We start from the raw sequence: 23,390 nt of genomic DNA on the forward strand, positions 1-23,390 counted from the left end.
TTCCATGTAGAATCCTGGATGTTCTTAAAGGGCCAGCACCGCCAGCATGCGTTGATGAACCCATGCGCTGCTGGAACATTAATAATGTGTTCATCTGGAATTAAATAATCCTCTTTCCCGTTCATCCTGAGATTTTTTGAGGCTAATCTAGAAATATTTGCAAAATTGACATTAAATTTGTATTTTATTACTCAGCATATTAATCACGGACTTTGACTAGACATGAAGTAAAGCTGGGGCAGCAGAAATACTGCCACCTACAGGTCACGTAAAGCCAGTTCTGGATTAGCGGGAATAAATTAGTAAATCTGATGTAGTTTAGCATCTCCACAGGGCCACAGAAGAAGCATGTGAAGGGCCACATGTGGCCCCCGGGCCTTCAGCTTGACACATGTGATCTAAGAGGACAGAGGCCCAGCAGGGACATTCACTGATTGGGTTGGGGTAGCCCAAACCCAAACTCTCTCCAGAACCAGAACTTTCTCTCTCTCTCTCTCTCTCTCTCTCTCTCTCTTTCTTTCTCTCTCTCTCTCTCTTTCTTTCTCTCTCTCTCTCTCCTTCCCGCTGTCAGCTCTGGCTGAGGACTCAGTTTCCATGGCGACGCAGCACGGCCTCTGATTGGCTGAGGGCGCAGTGGGCCGGGGGCCGAGCCTGTAAAGCTTCGGCGTCTCAGTTCTGATTCTCATTTCGGTTTGAGAGACGAAGCGGCTCTTCCTCGCTGCTCTCTCCCTCCATCTTCCTCCTCCTTTTCCTCCTCCTCCTCCTCCTCTTCCTCAGACGGTCGGTCCGACTCCTCGCCTTCGCCGCCTCCATCATCATCCTCGGAGCCAGTCGACCCCTGACCCTCACCATGGCAACGGTCATCAGCACGCGCTTCTCCGATGAGTATCAGCTGTACGAGGAGCTGGGGAAGTGAGTACCACCTTCATCACCCTCCTCTTCCTCACTGACATCACACCAATAATTTTAATCTATCAATAAATGATCGATCATGTTCATCCTGAATTAAGCTGTTTTAATTATTATTACTATTATTTCTTTACGACTTTATTGGACGTTTTGATCATTTTTAAAAGTTTCATGAAGCTTTGCTGTTTATAATAATGTTCATCACGTTGATTATCGATATTATCAATATTACATGTTTCATTATTTAATTAAAACATAAATCTGTGTTTATCTGAATTTAATAATTAGATTATTTAAAGATTCAGCTGGTGATTATTACAACTATTGATTATAGATTATAAATAATATCAGGTCTAGATCATAAATTATAGATTACATCAGGTATGGATCATTGAATATATCAGGTATAGATTATTGATTATGAATTATACGATGCACAGACTATAGATTACATCAGCTTTAGATGATAAATTATATGGTATGAGGTATGGATTATTGATTGTGCTGCCGATCAGTCGCTGATGAGCAGCAGGATTAACACATCGATGGACGGATGAAGGGAAGAGTGAAGCACCTTTCTGACCCCATCCCACTCACCACCCACCCACACACACACACACACACACACACACACACACAGTCTCCCTCACACTTAATGCCAGGTCTCTTACATAATGCGATGGTGGGCGGCAGATTGCAGCTCAGAAGAAACTCGACGCTTTCAGCTTCACTTCCCCTCAGGAACGTCTCCAACTGATTATTGATTATTGATCTGAAGGGATCAGGTGGACAGCAGAGATGGCGGGGTTGTTGACGATCATCTCCATGTCAGAGTCTCTCATTCATTCATCAATTCATTCATTCATTCATTTAAACACAGTAAGATGAAGATGGAGGTCAACATCCCAGGCCCTCAAGCTGCAGATTCAGCCTGAGGTCAGAGGTCAGAGACATGACCAGAAACCCCGGAGCTCCATCCCTCTGTTAGCAGGTCAAAGGTTAAATGTCAGGGCCCTGAAAGCCTCTTCTCTCTAGAAACACGATGGTCACCAGACTGAGGTCAGCAGAGACTTCTGGGAAAACATCGAAACTCGAGAGGAGATGATGGACAGGGAGATACAGAACCAGTCCCAGCAGATCTGTAAAGCACGGTAGAGGAGGGATGGTGATGTGGGTCATCTCTTCATCTTCTGGAGGCAGTGTTAATCGATCTGTCCTACAACATGGCCCAGTCAAAGGCCTGAGCAGGAAGCTGAATGAACTACATCTACGCTGAGAAGAACGGACCAGAACCATCCGGCTCCGATGGACCCACATTCACTTCCCACCCCGACCTGGAAGGGCTGTTTCCATGGCAACAGCCGCTCCACTGGGATGGGTCAGTTAGCTTAGCTTAGCTTAAACATTCAATAGTTCAGTATACCCGTGTGCAGCGCCCCCTGCTGGTTGCATCACAAGGACTCTTTTCTGGAGGGGGATTATGGAACAGGAAGTGACATACTGCACTTCCTGCAGGATGGAGTTCCAGGTTGGTTATGAGTCCAGACCAGACCAGAAGCTTCGGACCCATCCATGTCTGTTCTGGTGTTTCCTGAACAGCAGGTCCAGACGTCCACTGAGTCCGTCCACCAGGAGGCGCAACGACCAACTTCCTCCTCCGTCCCTCTGTAGACATAACAACCATGGGACTGGAAACGCCTCCAGAACCTTTCCTGGACGGTTTTCTCTGGTTTTAGCTGTTTTACTGGTGGATGGACGGCCCCAGCTGTCCATATGTCTGCCTGTCCATCCGTCTGTCTGTCCTGTGACTGATCAGTTCCTCCTTCTGTGTTTCAGGGGAGCGTTCTCCGTGGTGCGGCGCTGTGTGAAGGTTCTATCGGGTCAGGAATATGCTGCCAAGATCATCAACACCAAGAAGCTGTCTGCTAGAGGTGAGAGGTCAACAAATGGCAGACATGTTTCCATCTGAGCTGCTGCTGAGATGCTACTGGCCCAAGCGGGAGGAGAACTGACGCGATTGGCTGAACCCTAACGAGGTGAAACGTGATTGGCTGAAAAGGCTAACCTCGTTTGGCTGAAACCTAACAAGGTTAACTGTGATTGGCTGAAACCTAACGAGGGGTTTGGAGTTTGGGTCATGTGGGTTATCTAAGGACAGCATTTAGTTGTTGGCAGCAGTAAGTCAGGTTCTGCCTTAGGAAACTGGTTCCACTGGAGAGGAGACCTGCCTCCCTGTCTGCTGGTTCTGCTGCAGCTTCCTTCCTGTTAAAGGCAGAAAGTCAGAATGGGGATTGCTGCAAGTTAATGAAACCTCTAAATATTTAGAACAATAAACTGGACGTCATGTATTGACCAGTTGAACTGCAGCTGTTTACTGTCATAAGGCTTTATGCTGTTGCTCTAATTTAGTCTCTAGCAGATGTATAGTCAAAGCACGGCTGTTTGGATCTGTACAGAACCAAACGGAGGAGAGGACCGCCCTCACACACACACACGCAGAGACACACACACACACACACATACATACCCCCGGCTGAAACTTAGTCAAGCTGAAGGATTTTTCACTCTGGGAATTTTTTCACTATTCTGGTTTTAAGATTTCCTTCGGTTGCTTAGCAACAAGCTGCAAAGTTGACAGAGAATATTTCTGTGTGTGTGTGCGCGCGTGGGTGTGTGTGTGTGTGTATGTTCTGCTGCTCGGTGTTACATAACGTTCCTGCAGCTGTTTAACACACCTGATCAATCAAACAGCTGCAGCTGAAAGAAACTGACTGGATCCCTGATTCACATCGAGAAGTCTGAGAACTCGGGGAACCCGGGGAACTTGGGGAACTCGGGGAAGATGGGGAACCTGGGGAACTTGGGGAACTCGGGGAACCTGGGGAACTTGGAAGTGAACTCTTCCTTTCCTGTGTGTATCTTTCTCCAGCAGCGTCTGTCCCTCTGCTCTGCTTCATCACTTTTATTTTTTATTTTTCTGACTTTTGTGCAGAAATTTGGGCAAACTCTCTGCTATGGGCTTTACAAAGACAATTGGTCTGGGTTTCCCTGAATGACCCGGTACCATCATGACCCGATACCACCGTGAACCAGTACCTCTGTGGTCCCGCTGAAGGGGAGGTTCTGTTAGCTGCTTATAAATGGTTAGCAGCTGTTAGCAGTTAGCAGCTGTTAGTGATTAGCTGCGTATTGGTAATTGATCAGCAGCTGTTAGCAGTTAGCAGCTCTTACTGGTTAGCAGCTGTTAGCAGTCAGCCGCTAGTAGTTGTTAGCTTCATATTGATAATTGATCAGCAGCTGTTGCCGGTTAGCAGATGTTGGCTGTTAGCAGCTGTTGGCGGTTAGCTGCATATTTTTTAATTGATCACCAGCTGTTAGCGGTGAGCTGCATATTAGTAATTGATCAGCAGCTGTTAGCGGTTAGCTGCATATTAGTAATTGATCAGCAGCTGTTAGCGGTTAGCTGCATATTAGTAATTGATCAGCAGCTGTTAGCAGTTAGCTGCATATTAGTAATTGATCAGCAGCTGGTCGCAGTTAGCTGCCTGGCTGTGAGGGAATGAGCCATTCTATCAACACTCAGACTGAGAGCAGAAACACACACACACACTGCATGGCTATAAACACACACGCTCCACTCAGCGCCCTCTCTGCCCCGTCATGCTGTCAACATGTTGCTTTATGTGCAGGATGTTTCTGTGAGATATGACCTTTCCCCTCATCTCCGATCACAATGTTGTTATTCTCAGGGCTGCAGCATCAGGCGCCACCGATCCGTGTCTTTATTGTTTATATTCTTTGAACGGGCTGAACTGAAATGTGATTTCACATGTGGTTCGGTTGAAGTGATCTCTGGTTTGATTTGAATGTGAACGCCAAGTGAACCGGAGACCACTCTAAATGCAGGAAGTGGACTACAGCACAGGGCATTCTGGGTAAATACAGCCAAAACTAACATGTTAGCCAACTAACGTTTTAGGGATCAATCACCCCTAGCAACTCCAAGCTAGGTGTGGTTGACCCATTACCAGAACCGGACCCAGACTAACTGAATGTCCTTCATCATCTTCATGGTCAGCCTCTGACCAACCTTCTCTGTTTGTCCCCAGATCACCAGAAGTTGGACCGAGAAGCTCGGATCTGTCGGCTGCTGAAGCATCCCAACATCGGTGAGTTGCCATGACTACTTGATGTTGCGATGATGATGAAACTGTTTCCTGGTCACATCTCAAAGAAAAACCTCTCATTTGTATCATTCGTTCCGGATATTAATAATGCTTTTGGAAACAATCAAAACAATATTTACACTTTGAGGAAATATGAGAACATGAAGATCTCCACCAGTCTGGACCAGAACCAGAACCAGGACCAGGACCTCCAGATATCTGGTCCAACCGCACCCACATTCAGAATTTTCCTGGTTCCTCCTGGCTCCCTGTTCGCTCCGTCTCTTTCCAGAACGACGACGATGATGATAATGATGATGATGAAGATGCTAATAACGCTGAGGACTCTCTGGTCCTGGTATTGCTAATGGTAACCATAATCTAGTAGCTAACAGCTAATTATGGAGGAGATGCTGTTTCCATGGCGAAGTCAGAGGAGCCTTCCTCCTCCAATCTGGTCTCAGATCTGCTGCCTGTGTGTCTGCAGAGCAGGGCGGCCGTGGAGTTCTGGGACAGGTTCTGCAGAACCTCCTTTAGGCCCGGCAGTTCAGATGAGTCTGATCCGCTTCGCTTTGACACACTTTGGAAGTAAGAAGGCAGGGTGCCAAAACTTTAACGCCAAAATCATCAGCAAGTCAACAGAAACCACTGGACAAAGACAAAAGGAAAAAAAAACTGGGTGAAGGTTTAAGTTACGGTTCAGGTGACCTGGCACTGCTGGGGTTAAACTACCAACCACTGAGGTCAAACTACCAAAATCTGGGGCTAAACTACCAACCACTAGGACTAAACTACCAACCACTGGGATCAAACTACCGACCACTGGGGTCAAACTACCGACCACTGGGGTTAAACTACCAGTAGTTGTACTGGTCTAGTCCATTCTGGCCCAGTGTGGTCCGTTCTGGTCTGGTCTGGTTTTTACTGGCCTGGTCCAGTCCAGTCTGGTCTGGTTTTTACTGGTCTGGTCCAGTCTCTCTGACTCAGCGGTTCCTTCCAGTTCCGGCTGTCTCCCGTTCCGTCTCTTCCCGACTGACGCTCTGCTTGCTGAGGGTTCAGGAGGATTTCACCGTCTGAGCTGCAGCCAGGTTCACGTTTCTCTGATCAGATGCTCTTCAGCTGTGGACTTTCATTGTCCACCGTCTCTGTGGACGAGTTTTAGTCCTTTCTTGTAACGTTGCTTCGGTTCCGTGAGGTTTGCTGAGACAGTTTTGCCCTCAGAGTCCCATTTTGGACGAACCAGGTTTCCCTGATGAATGAACGCCGCGAGCTGCTGCTGTTCCTGCAGGTTGTGGTTACATAATGAGCCGCTGCACTGCGCCCTGAGGTGGATTATCCACCATAGAGTCACTAGGGCGCCATCAGAAGGACATCGCAGCATCATCAGCGTAAACGCATCACTTTTCATTCCCTCATTTCCATCCAGGTGGATTTGAAACCAGACGGTCTTTGTTTCAGTGAGTCTCCACTCTCTGACTCAGAGGTCTCTTTAGGATGAGCAACTAGCCTTTCAAAATAAAAGCCTGTCTGAACAGTGCTGCTCTCTGTGAGAAACATTTGAAATGTAAAACTGAAGCAGTAAGCCTGATGAAGTCTGGAGGAGAACAGCCAACGGGAGAAGGATCAGTCACATGGCCCAACGAGCCAATCAGCAGGCAGCGACCCAGCTCCGCGGCCAATCAGGACACTCTATGGGAAGGTGATGGTCCACAGATATGAGCGGTGTTACGTAACTGTGTGTGTGTGTTGCTAGGAAACAGCGCCCATAGGTGAAGGCATTAAAACCATCCGTCCTCCTACACACACCAACAGAACGTACCTGTGTGGAGCACTCAGCAAGAAATCATCAGGTTTCTCTTCAAACACTCCTACACACTGCAGCAGTGGGGTTTAATGTGTGTGTAAGTGTGTGTGTGTGTGTGTGTGTGTGTGTGTGTGGGCAGCAGCTTCTTTCTCTTCTGTGATAATATGAGCTATTATACAATATAAGCAGAGAACAGACGCCTGCAGAAAAACTCATCCATCATCTTAGGACGACTTCCTGCAGAAACTCATTTAGACTCAACATCAGCTGGTGTTCCTCAGCATCCAACCACTGGAACATCCAACCACCAGATCATCCAGCCACTGGAACATCCAACCACCAGGACAACTTCCTGCAGAAACTCAGTGAAAAAATGTCTGATAGGCTCAACATCAGCTACTGTTCGTCCAGCATCCAACTATTGGGACATCCAACCACTGGAACATCCAACCACCTGTTCATCCAACCACCAGATCATCCAGCCACTGGAACATCCAACCACCAGGACAACTTCCTGCAGAAACTCAGTGAAAAAATGTCTGTTAGGCTCAACATGAGCTACTGTTCGTCCAGCATCCAACTATTGGAACATCCAACCACCTGTTCATCCAACCACTGGAACATCCAACCACCGGATCATCATCCAACCACCGGATCATCCATCATCTCTCCTTCCTGCTCCGTCTCCTGATCTCCTGCTGCTCTGCGTCAGACGGACGATAAATGAAAATTCTTTGAGCGATTCTTATTTCCTGGTTTGTTCTTGTGAACTGATTCTCTTTAAATCCATGAATGTCTTTAGGGTTATTGTGAGTCAAAGATGTGGCTGTTTCTGCATTCTGACTCGTGATCAATAATAATCACTGCGGTTATAATCAATCATGCAGCGACTGAAGCTGAAATTCAGAGAAAACCTGTTTTCTGTTTTTCAGTTCGGCTTCATGACAGCATCTCAGAGGAGGCGCACCATTACCTCATCTTCGACCTGTGAGTTCATAGGACTGACTGGTTAAAAGGGACCGTGTACAAGGCTTAGTGCCATCTGGTGTTCAGGCTGGGAACTGCAGAGACGATTATGCATAAAATACAAAGTTTCCATAGCAGTCAGTTAAATACTCTGCTGAGAAGAAATGAAGTGAAAATCATCAATAGCTGCTTTTCCAGTCACCATAAAACGTGCAAATAGGATTTGCAAAAATAAACTTGCTTAATGCAAACTGAAAAAACTCTGGTTTTTGCACTGGGGTAGTTTTTCAGCAGTGGTGAAATTTGTGTTTTGGAAACACCGGTGTGATGTCGACACACTTCTCCCTAATTTGATTCCAGCTGATTATTTGCAGCTCTGGCCTCCTTGGATTAGACCATCTGGCTCCACCAGAGCCGCCACAGCAACACACTTCAGAAAACGTCTCATTCCAACGTCTTAAATCCATAATTCCTCTGTAAAATCACCAACTACAGTTTCCCCAAAGCATGCATAGCTGCTCCCAGGTAGGCTGGGCTTGTCGTTCCTCGGCCTGAATTAGACGCTGATGTCTCCTTTGGCTGATTGGCTGATAGATAATGAGCGCTAGCTCCACCATAACTGATTTATTAATGTATGTTTACATCCATCACTGCAGGGTTTCACCCAGAAAACGAGCTAATCCCAGAGGTCCGGGCTCCGAGGCTTTCCACCTGCAGTCAGCCGTGTGGGGGCGGCTAGCAAAGCATGGCGGGCCACCAGGCTTATATTACACAGGAGGAAGCCCTGTCACTGCCATTATTTTAAGGACTTATTGTGTAAACAAGCTTATCAATGTGGTTTTAATCTCATTTGTTATTTAATGGAAACAATTGGGTGTTTTTGATATTAGCAGAAAACAGAGTTTTGCTTACATAATGCAACAGAAACGCAGCTAGTGAGAAGAGCAACAATAATTCATGTCCATCTGGAGTTTACTCCTGACACTTATCATCTTTTTACCATCATTTGATCCGACTTGATGGAGGAATGTCTCTCAGTGTTGATCAGGGAGCCATTAGAGCTTTTTATCGGCCGATTAAAAAGCTCTAATGGCTCCCAGTGATGATCAGACTGAAGCTGTCATGGCCGATAAAAGCTCAGATCTTAGACCGGCAGTGATTTACCATGTGGCTCCGTGTTCAGCCCGGGGCCAACAAGATAAATCATTGATCAGCTCAGATCTGATCTCTATCAACAGGAAACATTCAGACGGTTTAGAGGAAGTAGAGTCAGTCCAGTGACGGAGAGCAGATCAGACCTGCAGCAGTCGGAGAGCCTGCAGCCGTTAAGGATCCGGCTTATCGGCGCTTTCTGGGTGTTGACTCAGTTCTGCTGTGAACCAAACACCTTCTGTTACATCACATTCTGTTGTTCTGCTGCTTGACTTTCTGCAGCCAAATCCGGGATTATTTATAGAAATGTGCTGGTTTTAATGCAAGCGTTCTGTTTCTGGGTTTATTTAACACCTCCGCCTCTTTATTCATAATCTGACTTAATCTGACTCTGTTTCAGTCACATCCTGTAATTCTTTTATACTCAAAGCAAAACCGATGCATAAAAACATTTTTACTCTCAGAATCAAAACGTCAGTCACTTATAACTTTATTTATTTAAATTTACTCAGTTTTATGAAATGAGTTCTGGTTAAATTCTGTTATTTATTTATTTATTTTAATGAGATCATGTGTGTCTCACTGTTACCATGACATTAATACTTCAGATTATTTCCCTGATTATTGACCAGATTATTTATCAGATTATTGACCAGATTATGGGGTTTCCAGGGTTACAGGTGGAGAGCTATTTGAAGACATCGTAGCAAGAGAATATTACAGTGAAGCCGATGCCAGGTGAGAAGCACACCTGCTCCTTCACTTGTCTGGAGGCATGACGCCTCCCGTTATCAACTGCACCATGTGACCTCTGACCTTTACCTGCAGCCACTGCATCCAGCAGATCCTGGAGGCGGTGCTTCACTGTCATCAGATGGGCGTGGTCCACCGAGATCTTAAGGTATCATACCACACAAATGTTATGGAGAAAACTGGAAAATGAAAAGAGTCTGATCTTTGGTCAGCAGCCAGAAATATTCTGATGGGTTTAAATTGTTACTGGTCCTAGAAACTCCCAGGAGCTCCGTTAGCATGGCTAGCTAACGGAGCTCCTGCTACTGTTAAAAAATTGACAGAATTAGCATTGTTAGCACCAACCATTTAAACCAGTGGGCAGAGTGAGCATTGTTAGCACCAACCATTTAAACCAGTGGGCAGAGTGAGCATTGTTAGCACCAACCATTTAAACCAGTGGGCAGAGTGAGCATTGTTAGCACCAACCATTTAAACCAGTGGGCAGAGTGAGCATTGTTAGCACCAACCATTTAAACCAGTGGGCAGAGTTAGCATTGTTAGCACCAACCATTTAAACCAGTGCGCAGTTAGCATTGTTAGCACATGTGCTCTGTGTCTCCAGCCAGAGAACCTGCTGCTGGCCTCCAAGTCTAAAGGAGCGGCGGTGAAACTTGCCGACTTCGGCCTCGCCATCGAGGTGGAGGGCGACCAGCAGGCCTGGTTTGGTGAGGCAGTCCTGACTGTAGTACTCAGATTACTTTTACTGAAACTTTATCATCCCTTCATGCTTCATTTGGTCCAAGTACTCTGTGTTGTTGTTGTTGTTATGAATGCACATTTTGTTTATTCAGTCTTAGCTCTAGGGTTTTTAACAAATTTAGATTTTAGTTTATATTCTGTTTATTTGGCTTTTTTATTTCAGAAATATTGTCAAAATAATAGTAAGAGTAATTTCCCTGCTGGGATGAATAAAGTACTTCTATTCTACTCTATTCTAAAATTATTTTTATTGTTTAATTTTGTTGTATTTTTATTATAAAATAAAAATGAGACCTGTTATATAAAATACAGGTTTAATTTTTACTTTACTGTCTTCCTCAACATGTTTTCTGTTTTCTCTTCTTATTTTCTAACTCCATAAACAACAGAGCATTTTCACTACCAAGCTGGCTGGAGCTTAGCAACCAGCCCAGTAGCCATGGTAACTGCGTGCAGCAGATGTTGTCTCTGGTGTAGCTGTGTAGTTTCCTCTGTGTGTTTGCAGGCTTTGCGGGAACTCCAGGCTACCTGTCTCCAGAGGTCCTGAGGAAGGACCCATACGGGAAGGCGGTGGACCTCTGGGCCTGCGGTCAGTCTCTCCTCATGTCTCTGTGTTGGTCACATTCAGCTGATCCGCTGCATTCTGGGTAAACGCGGCGTTTCTGATCCTCAGGCGTGATCCTCTACATCCTGCTGGTGGGCTACCCTCCGTTCTGGGACGAAGACCAGCACCGCCTCTACCAGCAGATCAAAGCCGGAGCCTACGACGTAGGTCACATGATTCGCTGTGAAGTCATCGACACGGAGCACTGCGGTTGGTCAGTCTGCTCTCCTTGCCTCCTAGTTTCCTTCCCCGGAGTGGGACACGGTGACACCCGAAGCCAAAGACCTGATCAACAAGATGCTGACCATCAACCCGGCCAAACGCATCACCGCCGCTGAGGCGCTCAAACACCCCTGGATCTCTGTGAGTGGGGGGAGTGTTGGAAAATGATAGTGGTGCTTGATTAGGATGAAGATGATAATAACAATGAAAATGTTGGTGATGATGACAATGATGATGATGATAACAATAGTGATGATGATAACAATAGTGATGATAACAATGTCGATGATGACACGACCTCTTCCTCCCAGCACCGCTCCACCGTGGCTTCCTGTATGCATCGCCAAGAGACGGTTGAATGTTTGAAGAAATTCAACGCCAGGAGGAAGCTGAAGGTGAGGATTTTCACAATAAAGTGACAGGAAGTGATGTCACAGGGGTCGGCTGCTGAAGATGCAGTTTCTGCTTCTGTCCTGCAGGGGGCCATCCTGACCACCATGCTGGCCACCAGGAACTTCTCCGGTAAGCTGATCAGAGGTCAGAGGTCAGGCTGGAGGCCACAGGGCTCCTCATTGCCTGTGAGGCTGGCAGGTCATGACCTTTGCACTGCAGGCTTATGTTTCAGTAGCTGGAGCCTTAAAGAAATCTACCAATCAGCTGCCAGCTTTACACACAGTTAGCGGGTTAGCACTGTGTGTGTGTGTGTGTGTGTGTGTGTGCATGTGCAGCTGCTGTGGTCTAAAGATAGCAGGAAGGGAATCCCCCTCCAGGCTCCCAGTCCTCCCAGTCCCTCCAGCTGGACCAATCGTGTCCAGCCATCTGCACATTCTCAGTACAGATCTGAGAAGGAGCTGCTGCTGCACAACTTCCGGTTCTGCTGGTTTTACTGGTTCTGTTGGACCACCTCTTGTGCAGCGCAGCGCCCCCTGCTGTTACTTTGCTCTCTGATAAAAACTGAACATTATTCAATATTGAAGTTTCGTTTTAGAGAATAAAGTCTTTCACCCCGCAGCCAGTAGGTAGGGTGGGGTCAGAAGGTCAAAGGGTCACCAGGTTCTCAACAAGCTGGGCTTTAATCTGACCAGAAAGTCTCAGGTTCGGACTACAAATCCTCCCATGATGCATTTCTCCACCAGAGTCATCGGATCGTCTCCAAGCTGCTTCTGCTCTCTGCCAACCGTACCGTGTGATCAGTACCGTCTGATACGGGCCAGGTCCAGAACCAGGCCTGAAGGTCCAGATGCTCAAACAGCTGCGGCTCAGAATATCAGGAACTATAAAACCAGAACCGGACCCGTTCTGGTGTAAGCAGCAGAACTGGACCTGTCAGCAGCTGGCTCTGTGAAAGCAGGCTGGTGGAGATCAAAGGTCAGGCGCGCTCTGTGCAGCAGAACCGGACCGGGTCGGGCCCTCAGGAATGTGCCGGGCTCTGCTGCTATCTTAAGTTGCTCCTAAATTTGGCCTCAGCCCCCAGGGAGCGACCCACAGGCAGCCAGACCGCCCCCGGCTGCGGGGCAGAACCAGTGTGGTTCTGACGGGTCCGGTTCTGCTCCCGACCTGCGATGGCGCCGCTCCTCTTCTCTGCTTTCGTTCCATTTTTTCTCACTTTGCTGCTTCTGTTTCTGTTCGTTGTCATCCCTCGCTCAGGAGGAAAGAGCGGCAGCAACAAGAAGGCCGACGGAGTCAAGGTAACACTGCTCCCAGTTACTACCAGAACCAGTACCAGAACCTGCCCCACTAACTGACTGCTGTTTCTGCTGCAGGAGTCGTCTGAGAGCACCAACACCACCATCGAGGACGAAGACACCAGAGGTGAGGCTCCGCCCACCAGACCTGCCGCCCAACACCAACCACCACCCTGACTCTGTGTGTGTGTGTGTGTGTGTGTGTGTGTGTGTGTGTGTGTGTGTGTGTGTGTGTGTGTGTGTGTGTGTCAGTGAGGAAACAGGACATCATTAAAGTGACGGAGCAGCTCATCGAGGCCATCAGTAATGGAGACTTTGAGAGCTACACGTATGTCACCGCTTCACTGTCCTCACTGTTGCAGGCTTTTATTCTGAAAGGCCTTTTGGTAACAGAAAGACGGTAGGGGTCACGAATTTTCATAAATTTAGCTCTCTGCTTTGAACGTCTTAAAAAAGAATGAGCGGTGTTTCAGCTGCTCACATTAGCAGGGAAATGCTTTCTAATTCCTCAATCCATTGACCTAAAACACACGGTGGAGCTCAGCTACACAAAGAGGTTTTTAAACATGGCCGAATAGAACAATGCTGGCACTAGCCTATTTAGCTTCTCAGCACAGTTCAAGATGCTGCAGAGCCCCATTAGGCCGAGGTGGGCACCACTAACTGAGAAGTTAACGTTAAAACACCATACCAACATGGTATTTTGCAGAAACTAAAGCTAAACTTCTACATTAACAAAGTATTTATTGGAAAGCTAATGCTAAAGCCCTACACTACCACGGTGTTTAGTGGAGGCTAAAGCTAACGTGCTAAATTCAGCCATGTTGATACACACCATGCATCATGAGATGAACCTAATCTCAAAATAATTGATATTTATGAGTTTTAACATGTTTCTGTTTAGCTCTAGTTGTTAGCGTTGTATTCTTCTGTAAACCTTCGTTGGCTTGTTGAATATTTTGCATTTGCTCATTAAAGTTTCTTCAGGGGTGGTTATACTGGTAGTTCTGGTCTGGCCCACGAAGTTCTGCTCTGAGGTCAAGAGGTGCCAGCAGAACCTCTCTGGTTCCGTCGGCAGAACCTCTCTTTCTGTGTCTCCAGGAAGATGTGCGACCCGGCGGTGACGGCGTTCGAACCCGAGGCTTTGGGGAACCTGGTCGAAGGCTTGGACTTCCACCGCTTTTATTTTGAAAACTGTGAGTTTGTCTCAGTCTTGTGGACGGGCCAGGCCGGCTCACCTGCACAGGTAACCGCTGTGTGTATGTGTTTCAGTATGGTCCAAGAACAGCAAGCCGGTGCACACCACCATCCTGAACCCCCACATCCACCTGGTGGGCGACGAGGCAGCCTGCATCGCCTACATCCGGGTCACGCAGTACATCGACTCCAACGGCACGCCGCGCACCGCCCAATCAGAGGAGACCAGGGTGTGGCACCGCCGGGACGGGAAATGGCAAATCGTCCACTTCCACCGCTCAGGATCGCCCTCCACCCTCAGCAAGTAAGAACCGGCCACAGAGGCGTTCAGGTAGGCTGGGAAAGACCAGACTCAGCGCTTTGTCCCAGCATTCCTGAATGCCTCTACGCCACAGCCCAGCTTTACTACGCAGCAGCTTTAGATGAGCTTGTAGACGATAAATGAAACATTGACCAGTTTAGTTTCCTCCAGTGTTTTATGGTTATGATGTTTGCTGTAATGATGCTTCCTCCATCATTCTTAGCTGAAGCTCTCTTCCTTTGTTCCTCCAGCTAATGTCCTCCTCCAGAGTGGGCGGGGCTCTAATGGGGCTGCTGTCGCCTTGACAACGGGATGATTGACAGCAGGCCAGTTGTTGTCTGACACCAACCATTCAGGATTTTCTTTGAGGCGTTGGAGGAGGAGGCTGCGGGGTCAGAAAGCTTCAGTCATCCAGCAGTGAATCCCATCACCAATTAACCAATCAGTCATCCAACCAATCACACGGCTTTGTAACCGACCAATCAGCTCGCTCCGTGCAGTGGGTAGGAAACCTTGTATCTCCAGCTGTATGCACACAGCGCCCCCTTGTGGTCAGAAGCTCTCATTGATTAAAGTGTGTGGTTAGCTCTGACCTCTTTGATGCTACTGAGCATGTGCAGAAAGCTCTGCGCTTTCATCATCATGTCAGACGTTTATTATCAACTAATCTGAATCTGAAAATCATCAGAACCAATCACATTGATCCCAAGGAGCCTGAAGTAGTCTGAGACACAAGGTTTCCCCCTGCTGGTCACTTTTGATATCTGCAGTAATAAATAAGATTTAGTTTATTGTTATCTTTAGACTTAAAATATAAATAAGTTGTAATATTGATTATCTGCTGATTGCAGAGTTTATTATAACATCTCATTTACACACACACATACACATCTCTACCTGACATGCACACTGCACCCTCTGGGGTTCAGAGAGTGACAGAAACTTCCTCCACTTTCGATCTTCCACTAACACCACCCACCACACCTAGGAGGGCTTAACGAGCTAGCTTAACGAGCTAGTTTAACGAGCTAGCTTAGCGAGCTAGTTTAACGAGCTAGCTTAGCGAGCTATCTGCTGCCTGCTCCTCCTCCACGGCTCTTTCAGCTGGAGGAAATTTATCGTTCTGGTTGAAAAGTTTTTCATCTAGAAACAGGAAGAGGAAGTGACCTCAGGTCTGTGGACTTGATGTCTGTAAGACTCGTTCTGCTGGGAGATTCTAGGCGCTGCTTCAGTAGAACCAGCAGGTCGTTTCGGAACAAACGCAAAAACAGACGACCAATCAGAACCACCGACACCAAACAACAGCCAATCAGAACCACGACACCATTCACATCAACCTAATACGAGTACTAGTACCATGGTTGGTACCATGTGTAGAGGTGAGTAAATGGATCAGAACTTGAACTGGACTGCAGGTTCTGATCCTGTATATTTAGATAAAACCTTCTAAACGGTACGGATCACAGATATTGGGCTGAAATGGATCAGAACCAGCTAAACTTCCATGATCATTAACCACCACCAGGTTCTGGCTGGAGATCTAATTGTGCTCGTCCTGCACAGTCCATATCCTGGTTCTGGTTCTGATTGGTACTCTTGTTGGACTCGTCTGGACCTCTGTTAGCAGAACCACCAGGTTCTGTGGGTTTGTTCTGGATCGTCACTGTTGGGTTTTTCGGAACTTGGGTCGACCTGGACTGAAGCAGAACTCAGCAGCTCCCTCTGGAGGTTGGTTCTGATGGACCCTGCATGGACAGCTCGTGTTTCTTCCTCCTCGGTGCCAGTTCTGTACAGACTGTGTGACTCTCTGCATGCTGGACTTTGTGTTTAGTGTTTGGGCTTCAGGCGCCGCCGCGTTCCGGCCGTTCCCGGCTCTCGGACCTTTCCGTCGCTAGGGTTTAACTCTGCTGGCATTCCTCATTGGGATCAATGGTGTCCGTTAGCCTTGAGCTAACGAAACGCCGCCGGTGCCACTTTGATATTCTGCCTTTTTGGACCCGTTGTGTTTGTCTCTGAAGCTTTCAGGAGCTTTTTACCGTCGGGAGAATGTAGAACTTTGTACAATCAGATTCTTACCATGACGACGATGATGATGATGATGATATTATACCTTCTTGTGTGGCATTTGTATATTTGAAGCTTTTTAAGCTTCCAGCTTCCTGGTTTGGGTTTTTCCGTGTTTTAGCAGCTGCTGAATGTTTTCCCTGCTGCTGCCCTTTGGTTCGCTTCACACTGATCTCTGGGTCATCCGGAGTCCAGGTTGAGGACCCAGGGGGGCGGGGCATCGGGGGCGGAGCCTTCTAGCTAAGGTTTAGACAACTCCCACTGATCCAACAGAAAGTTGAGTCAGAAAGCCGCTGCACCTTAAGGCGGGTCCATCAGGTTCTGTTCTGGTGACCTGTTCTGTTCCTCCTGCTCTGAATTCATGCTTTCATATCAGTGGTGGGCACAATAATGCTAATGCGCTAACAGCAGAGCTACTTTTTAGCTTCAGCGTTGTTGCCAACTTATTTTGTCCTGACTTGATTTTTCTGGATAAATTCTGAAGTGCTAATTTTCCCAGCTATTTTATGAACCCTCAGTTGAATAAAGTTGAACATGAATAGCATGTAAACATCATTTTGTAATGAACATGGAAATCATAATGTCAACATTAAAGCGGTGCTGACGGGTTGTCAATAATCTGAATGGCTTTACTGTTAGCATTTGTTAAATACCGTGTTGTTGTAGCGTGTTAGCATTAGCGTAGCTAACTTTTTAGCTAGCGGTGCACACCACTGCAGAAAATCTCTGTTTACGCTCCTGTCCCTTTAAGATGCCCCCTCTCTGCTGATTGGCTAGCCTGTGGACGAGCCCTGACCTTTAGAGCCAGTGTTTGCTGCAGCTGATTGGATAATAAATTGCCTCCAGAACGTCAGCTGCAGCCAGCCTGCATTGCAATGCCGCGCCTGGACTCCGGGTGGCGCCGCAGAGCGAACGGCTGTTTCCTACAGTCGCGGTGGTTTTTACAGCTGCACCTTCACTCTGAACTCTTACGACACTTGAAAGTATTTATTAGTGGTGAACGATGCAAAAATATCTGAGATGTCATTTTTTAGAAACTTTTGCTGTTGAGGCTGAGTCGATTCCTCTCCCGAAAAGAATCGTTCTGCTGCAGGATCCGCTTCAGGATCCGCTTCCCGACTCAGCGGCGCGGCGGCGTTAAGATGTGGGATCTCACCTCTCCGCCGCAGCTCTGCAGACAGGAAGCAGGAAGAAGCTCCAGACGTTAATAAGTTAATAAATGAGCCGGCTGAATGTATCCCTGCTGGTTTAAGGTCCAGCCCAGAGAGCCGCTCTTCCTGCTTCCTGTCGGTCTGCAGAACCAATCAGTGATCAATAGTCCCCAATAATCCTCTCAGCTTTTTCTACTATGATGGATATTGTTCTGTACTGTATTAACTGGACTAATGCTGCATGCTCAGTGTTTACCTGTGGGAGTCTGTGTGTGTCTGAGGGAGAGAGTGTGTTTTTAAATAGTTTCTTTTGTAGTTTTTGGAGTATTTTCTTCTTCTGCATCGTGTTCAATATGATTCTGTAAATAAATGAGATGGTCAAACTCTCTGCTCTGATTGGTCCGTTTCTCCTCCCAGTATTCACACACTGCTCTAATATCTGGTTTCTAGATGCTCTGACCTTCTGCAGTGGTACCGGGTCATGGTACCAGGTCAGACCGGTTTTATCTGTCAGAGTTAGAAAAACTGCTGAATTTTAGATTGATTCTAATAATACAGTTATTTCTCTGATAGCTCATTAAAACAGGAGAAATAAATATGCTAAATTAATAAAACTTTAAAATGTGATATAGTCATGCATGCACATGAATATTTTCATTAATTAAAAATTATAAACATAAAGAAAATAATATAAACTGTAGTTGCTTCAAAAATAAATATAAGTAAAAACAAAGAAATTGTTAGTCTTTTTTTCATGTGAAACAATATTTAAAAATGAACAAATAAATAGACTCTATTTACATAATGTAAGACAAGATCAATTAAAAAGATGATAAAATTAAAATAAAAGCACCATATAATTAGCAAGAAAACAAAATCATGAAACTATAAAGAAAGCTGAGTGTGATCAGATCAAAATCGAGATTGAAGGATTCAATCTGATAAACAGAGAGGGAAGAAGTGTCCAGCAGGGGGCAGCAGCAGCAGCTCGAGAGTCTCATTATTTCTACTTCCGGTGGCGGAATTTCCTTCCTTTCTGATTGTGCTCAGTGAAGAGACGCTGTAAGGTGAGTCCTGCTGAGGAATAAATCCGCTTTAATCTTCCTTCCAGGTGACCATCCTACCAACCCAAGTGTGTTTTCTGACAGATTGATGCATTAAGGTTCTGTTGGGGTCTGAATTAAGTTTCTGTGAAATATTAAAGCTACGTTTATGTTCCGTTTTCCGCTGTGCCGTGCCGCCATGTTACGTTTCTCACGGTGCTTTCTCCAGCAAAAAGAAAATAGAGCTGGTTTATTGTGAAAGTTATTATTATAGAGATTATTTAGGGTTCGGAATGATGAGGTGGGATGCTCATAGCGTTGAAATTCTTCACCGGGTGATAAATGTTAGGTTTATTTCAGCGGCGTCTGAGGGAAAGCTAACATGCTAACACTATCCTGGCTGCGGGTTGTGACTCGATGTAAATGTAGAATTTACTGCAATATTTAATAGCAGATCCGAACTTCAGGAGAACATTCTGGTGTCAGTCCGTTAAAAGAACTGGGGCCGCAGCTTTAACTGGCTCTGGTATCGGTTCTGGTTAGCATCCGTAGCATCAAGCTGCAGGTTGAGCTTCCATTGCCGGACAGCTGCTGGTGTGATTCTGAACCTACTGCTCTGCTTGGTTCTGAACACACCCAGTAAGGGACTGGTTCTGAGAGGATCCAGTGTCTCTGTGATGCTCTTGTTCTGAACAGACACAGTGAGGCTGTGATGTTCTGGTTCTGATGCTGTGGTTCCGTCAGCAGACATGGCTCCCCGTAAAGGCAAGGAGAAGAAGGAGGAGCAGGTGATCAGCCTGGGCCCGCAGGTGGCTGAGGGAGAGAACGTGTTTGGCGTCTGCCACATCTTCGCCTCCTTCAACGACACCTTCGTCCACGTCACCGACCTCTCCGGGAAGTAAGTGCACCCCTGTCCCAACCTCTGACTCCCCAGTCTCCCCAGTCTGGTTCTGACGGCCGCTTGTTTCCAGGGAGACGATCTGCCGCGTGACGGGCGGCATGAAGGTGAAAGCGGACAGAGACGAGTCGTCGCCGTACGCCGCCATGTTGGCGGCTCAGGACGTGGCGCAGCGCTGCAAGGAGCTGGGCATCACGGCGCTGCATATCAAGCTGAGGGCCACCGGAGGGAACAGGTAGGCTCAGCTGGAGGTCAGGGTTTACTGCCCGGAGGTCAGAGGTCAGCACACTGAGCTGTGTCTCTGTTGCAGGACAAAGACTCCTGGACCCGGAGCCCAGTCTGCACTCAGAGCTCTGGCCCGGTCCGGCATGAAGATCGGACGCATCGGTACTACTTACTCACACACAGTCGTGTTTTCCATTGACTTCCATTCATTTCTACAGCCTAACCACCTTAGCCCTGACCTCTAACCCTAAAGCACTGGTCCCTACAACCCACACTGTAGACAGAGATGTTCCCACCAGGATATAAAGACCTGGTTCACACACACACACACAGTGTGTGTGTGTGTGAAGAAGCTGAGCTCTGATTTGCTCGTTGTCCTTAGTCACATAGTGGTTATTATGGGATGTTTGTGAAATTTGTCTACATTTGCAGACTCATTTGTTTCCATGGTAACCATGTTTAACTGTAATCATGAAGTCAGTATGTTATGCTGGTGTTATTGTGGTTCCAATTGGGACTTTACTGCCCCCACTGGACACTTGGAGAAGTTTCTGTCTAAACTTAAAACTTTATTTTCCATCTAAAGTTTAACGTTGACTTAAACTCGGGTGAAATCTACTGATTGAGTCATGTGACTAGTGAGGGATTTTGGGTAATGAAGGCGCCAGCAGAACAATACACATTTCTAGTGCAGAAAACTGTAACAGACGCCGACATCGGGAGTAGAGACAGAGGAACGCTGACTGGCTCAGGATCGCTCCAGGTTTTATGTTAGAGGAAACAGGAAGAAGATCTGAATTTTAAGCTGTTAAAGATTCTGCTGATCTTTAATAGATCAGCAGAATCTGATCAGATCCGATGATCTGATCTAAAGGAGCTGTAGACGTTACCAGGATGGACAGAAACAAATCTTTACCAGAAATATGTCAGACATTTTGATCGCTTACAAATAAACAGTTAGCATAATAAAATAAAAAGGTCTCGTTTCAGATCAGTGGCTGCTGTTGTAAACAATATAGCTTTATTTTGTTTCCCATTTATATCAATATTTCCCACTCAGTGTTTGTCATGAACATCTGGCTAACTTTCAGAGGAAAGTATAAAATAAATGAGTCAAAGCCACTTGGTCACCTGAAACCCTTCAGATAGAGGTTTGATCCATGAGGTGGAAAATATCTGCATTATTTTCCTGAAGGTAGAATAAATGTTTCTGGGCTAGAGGTCAGGGAAATGCATTAAAATCATATAAACAACTCAGACTTGTCATAACTCTGTGATTCCTGGATGTTTTTCTGCTCTGCAGGCAGAAACCAGTCTGCTGCAGAGCCCCTCCCCCACCTGTTGCTGGGAGGGGCATTAACCTGGGACAAATTCATCATCACGATTTAATGATCTGATGTTTAAACTGTTTTCTCTGTTTGTTCAGTGACTGTATGGAGATCAATAACTGATCAAAAACTGATTAAATGTTAATAACTGAGGGTGGTTCAGAAATCCCGTCTCTCTTTGGGCCTGAAGCAGAACCTGTCTGTTGCTCTGCCTGTTGCCATGGTTACCATCACTGGTCACCAAGGACCACAGCCTGGTTCTGCTGTCATGGAGTTCTGCTCTGTGGTTCTGATGATCTGTTCGGTTCAAAGTGTCAAGTGAACCTCCGGCACGGTTCTGGTGCACTGTCCCTTTAACTGACCGCCATCTTCTTCTTCTTCTTGTGTCCAGAGGACGTCACTCCGATCCCGTCAGACTCTACCAGGAGGAAGGGCGGTCGCCGTGGTCGCCGTCTGTAAACAGCTGCTGGAATTTCACAATAAAAGCTTATGTTTAACTCTTGAGTCTTGTTGATGTGAAAATGTTCTGATTGGTGCTGAAGCTGAAACCCGCTGAGCCCAGACTGGCTCTGACCAGCAGGGGGCGCAGCCAGCCAGACGTCAACATGGGGTACATATAGGTTTATGTTGCCTTTCAAATAACCACTTTATTAATCTGAAAGGATGATTAGCATAAACTGAAGGTTATTTCTAAAAATACAAAATCTGAGGTTGTGATTTACAGTAGATAGAAAGTTAACCTGCCCTGTTCATGTCAGGTTTTCAGTGTGTGAAAAAGACAATTTCACAACTTTTTACACCTTCAATGTGACCTTTGACCTGCACAATGTAGCAGAAAAACAAACTGAAAAATGCAGAGGGAAAAGAAATAACCTGGCTGCATAAACTCCTTCAAGCTAACGGCTTGTTGCAGGACCTCTGGTTTTCTTCCAGCCTGTGTTTTTGGGAGGAGCCTGTTCTTTATAAAGCAAACAGGCAGCTTGCCCTGCCTGTGCTCAGCCCTCTTCACATGTTCCATGGGATCCAGGTCTGGACTTTGACTGGGCCATTCCAAAGCCTCAGTCTCATTGCAGTGAAGCTGTTCTTCGTTTGATTTCTGTGTGTTTTGGGTCATTAAAACATGAAGTTCCTGTGAAGGCTGAAGGTTTTACTCCAACACTGACTGGTATCTGGAGCCGTTCAGGATTCCCTCCATTCTGACTAACAGCTCCAGATCATGATGCTGCCACCACCATGCTCCACTGTAGATGTTTTCTTTTCATCTGACCATAACATGTTTTTGCTAATGAAGCCGGGCTTGGCTGTTTTCCTGTCAGCTCAGGTTTCCCTCTGGCTGGCCTGAAGCTCAGACACGTGAAGAAGACGATCGTCTCATGTAGGGCACAGGCAGTAGTTACAGAAACTCCTGCAGCTCCTCCAGTGCTGCCTTCCTGTTCAGACATCCTATTCTTGGTAATGTCGCTGTTGGGCCATATTTATTCTCCACTGTTCCATGTGGATCATTGGAAATTCTTTTGTAGCCTTCCCCTGACTGATACCTTTGAATATGAAGACCCCTCTGATGCCTTGGAGGCTCTCCATGCTTTGTGCTGGGAAATGTCTGTAAACATGTCAGGAAAAGCAAACGAGACCAGCTGAACTCTGTGGGCGGTAAATGACTCCCAAATCCCCCAAGCCGCCGGGCCTGGACCGTTCTCATTTCTTTATCTTCTGTCCAGCTGCTGCCTCATTTTTATCAGAACCGAGTGGATTGGATAGAATAGAATAGAATTAAACTTTATTGTCATTGCACTGTCACAAGTACAAGCAACAAGATGTAGTTTGCATCTATCCAGAAGTGCTCTACGAGATATAAATATTTATTTACAGATGTACAAGACTATGTATGTATGGACTATAAGGGGTTATAGCAAGAGATATAGATATTGTGTATAAATATAAATATGGAAGCTATATGCACAGATTATACAGATTATACAAGAATGTTAGGGAATGGATTATAGATGTATATAATATAATACAAGATCCGAACAGATCCAGAACTTCCTCATAACAAAAAGTTTTTTAGATTTTTACACGTGTGAACAACAGAGCAGCTGATTAGATTCAACATAGAGGGAAACTCCTGTCTGAACCATCATGGAACGTTGCCATGGAAATGGCCCTCTGTCGTCTCCATGG

The 23,390-nt window shown here is 46.4% G+C and overlaps 2 protein-coding genes across 2 annotated transcripts; both read left to right on the forward strand.

The window, feature by feature from the left end:
* The first annotated feature begins 677 nt into the window (after positions 1-677).
* On the forward strand, positions 678-17,820 carry LOC102222103 (calcium/calmodulin-dependent protein kinase type II subunit alpha). The gene is made up of 18 exons (XM_005803540.3): positions 678-912; positions 2,746-2,840; positions 5,019-5,078; positions 7,812-7,866; positions 9,670-9,735; positions 9,826-9,898; positions 10,355-10,457; positions 10,997-11,080; positions 11,165-11,259; positions 11,336-11,458; positions 11,629-11,712; positions 11,797-11,839; positions 12,965-13,005; positions 13,081-13,129; positions 13,255-13,330; positions 14,104-14,198; positions 14,275-14,503; positions 14,752-17,820. Exons 1-18 carry the CDS (start codon positions 851-853, stop codon positions 14,753-14,755), a joined length of 1,437 nt encoding a protein of 478 aa, XP_005803597.1. The 5' UTR covers positions 678-850; the 3' UTR covers positions 14,756-17,820.
* Positions 17,821-18,681: 861 nt separating this feature from the next.
* Positions 18,682-21,713, forward strand: rps14 (ribosomal protein S14). The gene is made up of 5 exons (XM_005803539.2): positions 18,682-18,782; positions 19,506-19,656; positions 19,730-19,891; positions 19,967-20,043; positions 21,601-21,713. Exons 2-5 carry the CDS (start codon positions 19,508-19,510, stop codon positions 21,666-21,668), a joined length of 456 nt encoding a protein of 151 aa, XP_005803596.1. The 5' UTR covers positions 18,682-18,782; positions 19,506-19,507; the 3' UTR covers positions 21,669-21,713.
* The last annotated feature ends 1,677 nt before the right edge of the window (positions 21,714-23,390 follow it).

Source organism: Xiphophorus maculatus, chromosome 11, assembly GCF_002775205.1.
Source record: "Xiphophorus maculatus strain JP 163 A chromosome 11, X_maculatus-5.0-male, whole genome shotgun sequence".
Lineage (NCBI taxonomy): Eukaryota > Metazoa > Chordata > Actinopteri > Cyprinodontiformes > Poeciliidae > Xiphophorus > Xiphophorus maculatus.

Bases quoted from the DNA above. Each gene is read 5' to 3' on its own strand.
- rps14 (XM_005803539.2), top strand. From the start codon at position 19,508: ATGGCTCCCCGTAAAGGCAAGGAGAAGAAGGAGGAGCAGGTGATCAGC. The intron at 19,657-19,729 runs GTAAGTGCACCC...GCTTGTTTCCAG, and splicing joins GTCACCGACCTCTCCGGGAA to GGAGACGATCTGCCGCGTGA. The intron at 20,044-21,600 runs GTACTACTTACT...TCTTGTGTCCAG, and splicing joins CATGAAGATCGGACGCATCG to AGGACGTCACTCCGATCCCG.
- LOC102222103 (XM_005803540.3), top strand. From the start codon at position 851: ATGGCAACGGTCATCAGCACGCGCTTCTCCGATGAGTATCAGCTGTAC. The intron at 2,841-5,018 runs GTGAGAGGTCAA...GTTTGTCCCCAG, and splicing joins CAAGAAGCTGTCTGCTAGAG to ATCACCAGAAGTTGGACCGA. The intron at 11,713-11,796 runs GTGAGGATTTTC...TCTGTCCTGCAG, and splicing joins ACGCCAGGAGGAAGCTGAAG to GGGGCCATCCTGACCACCAT.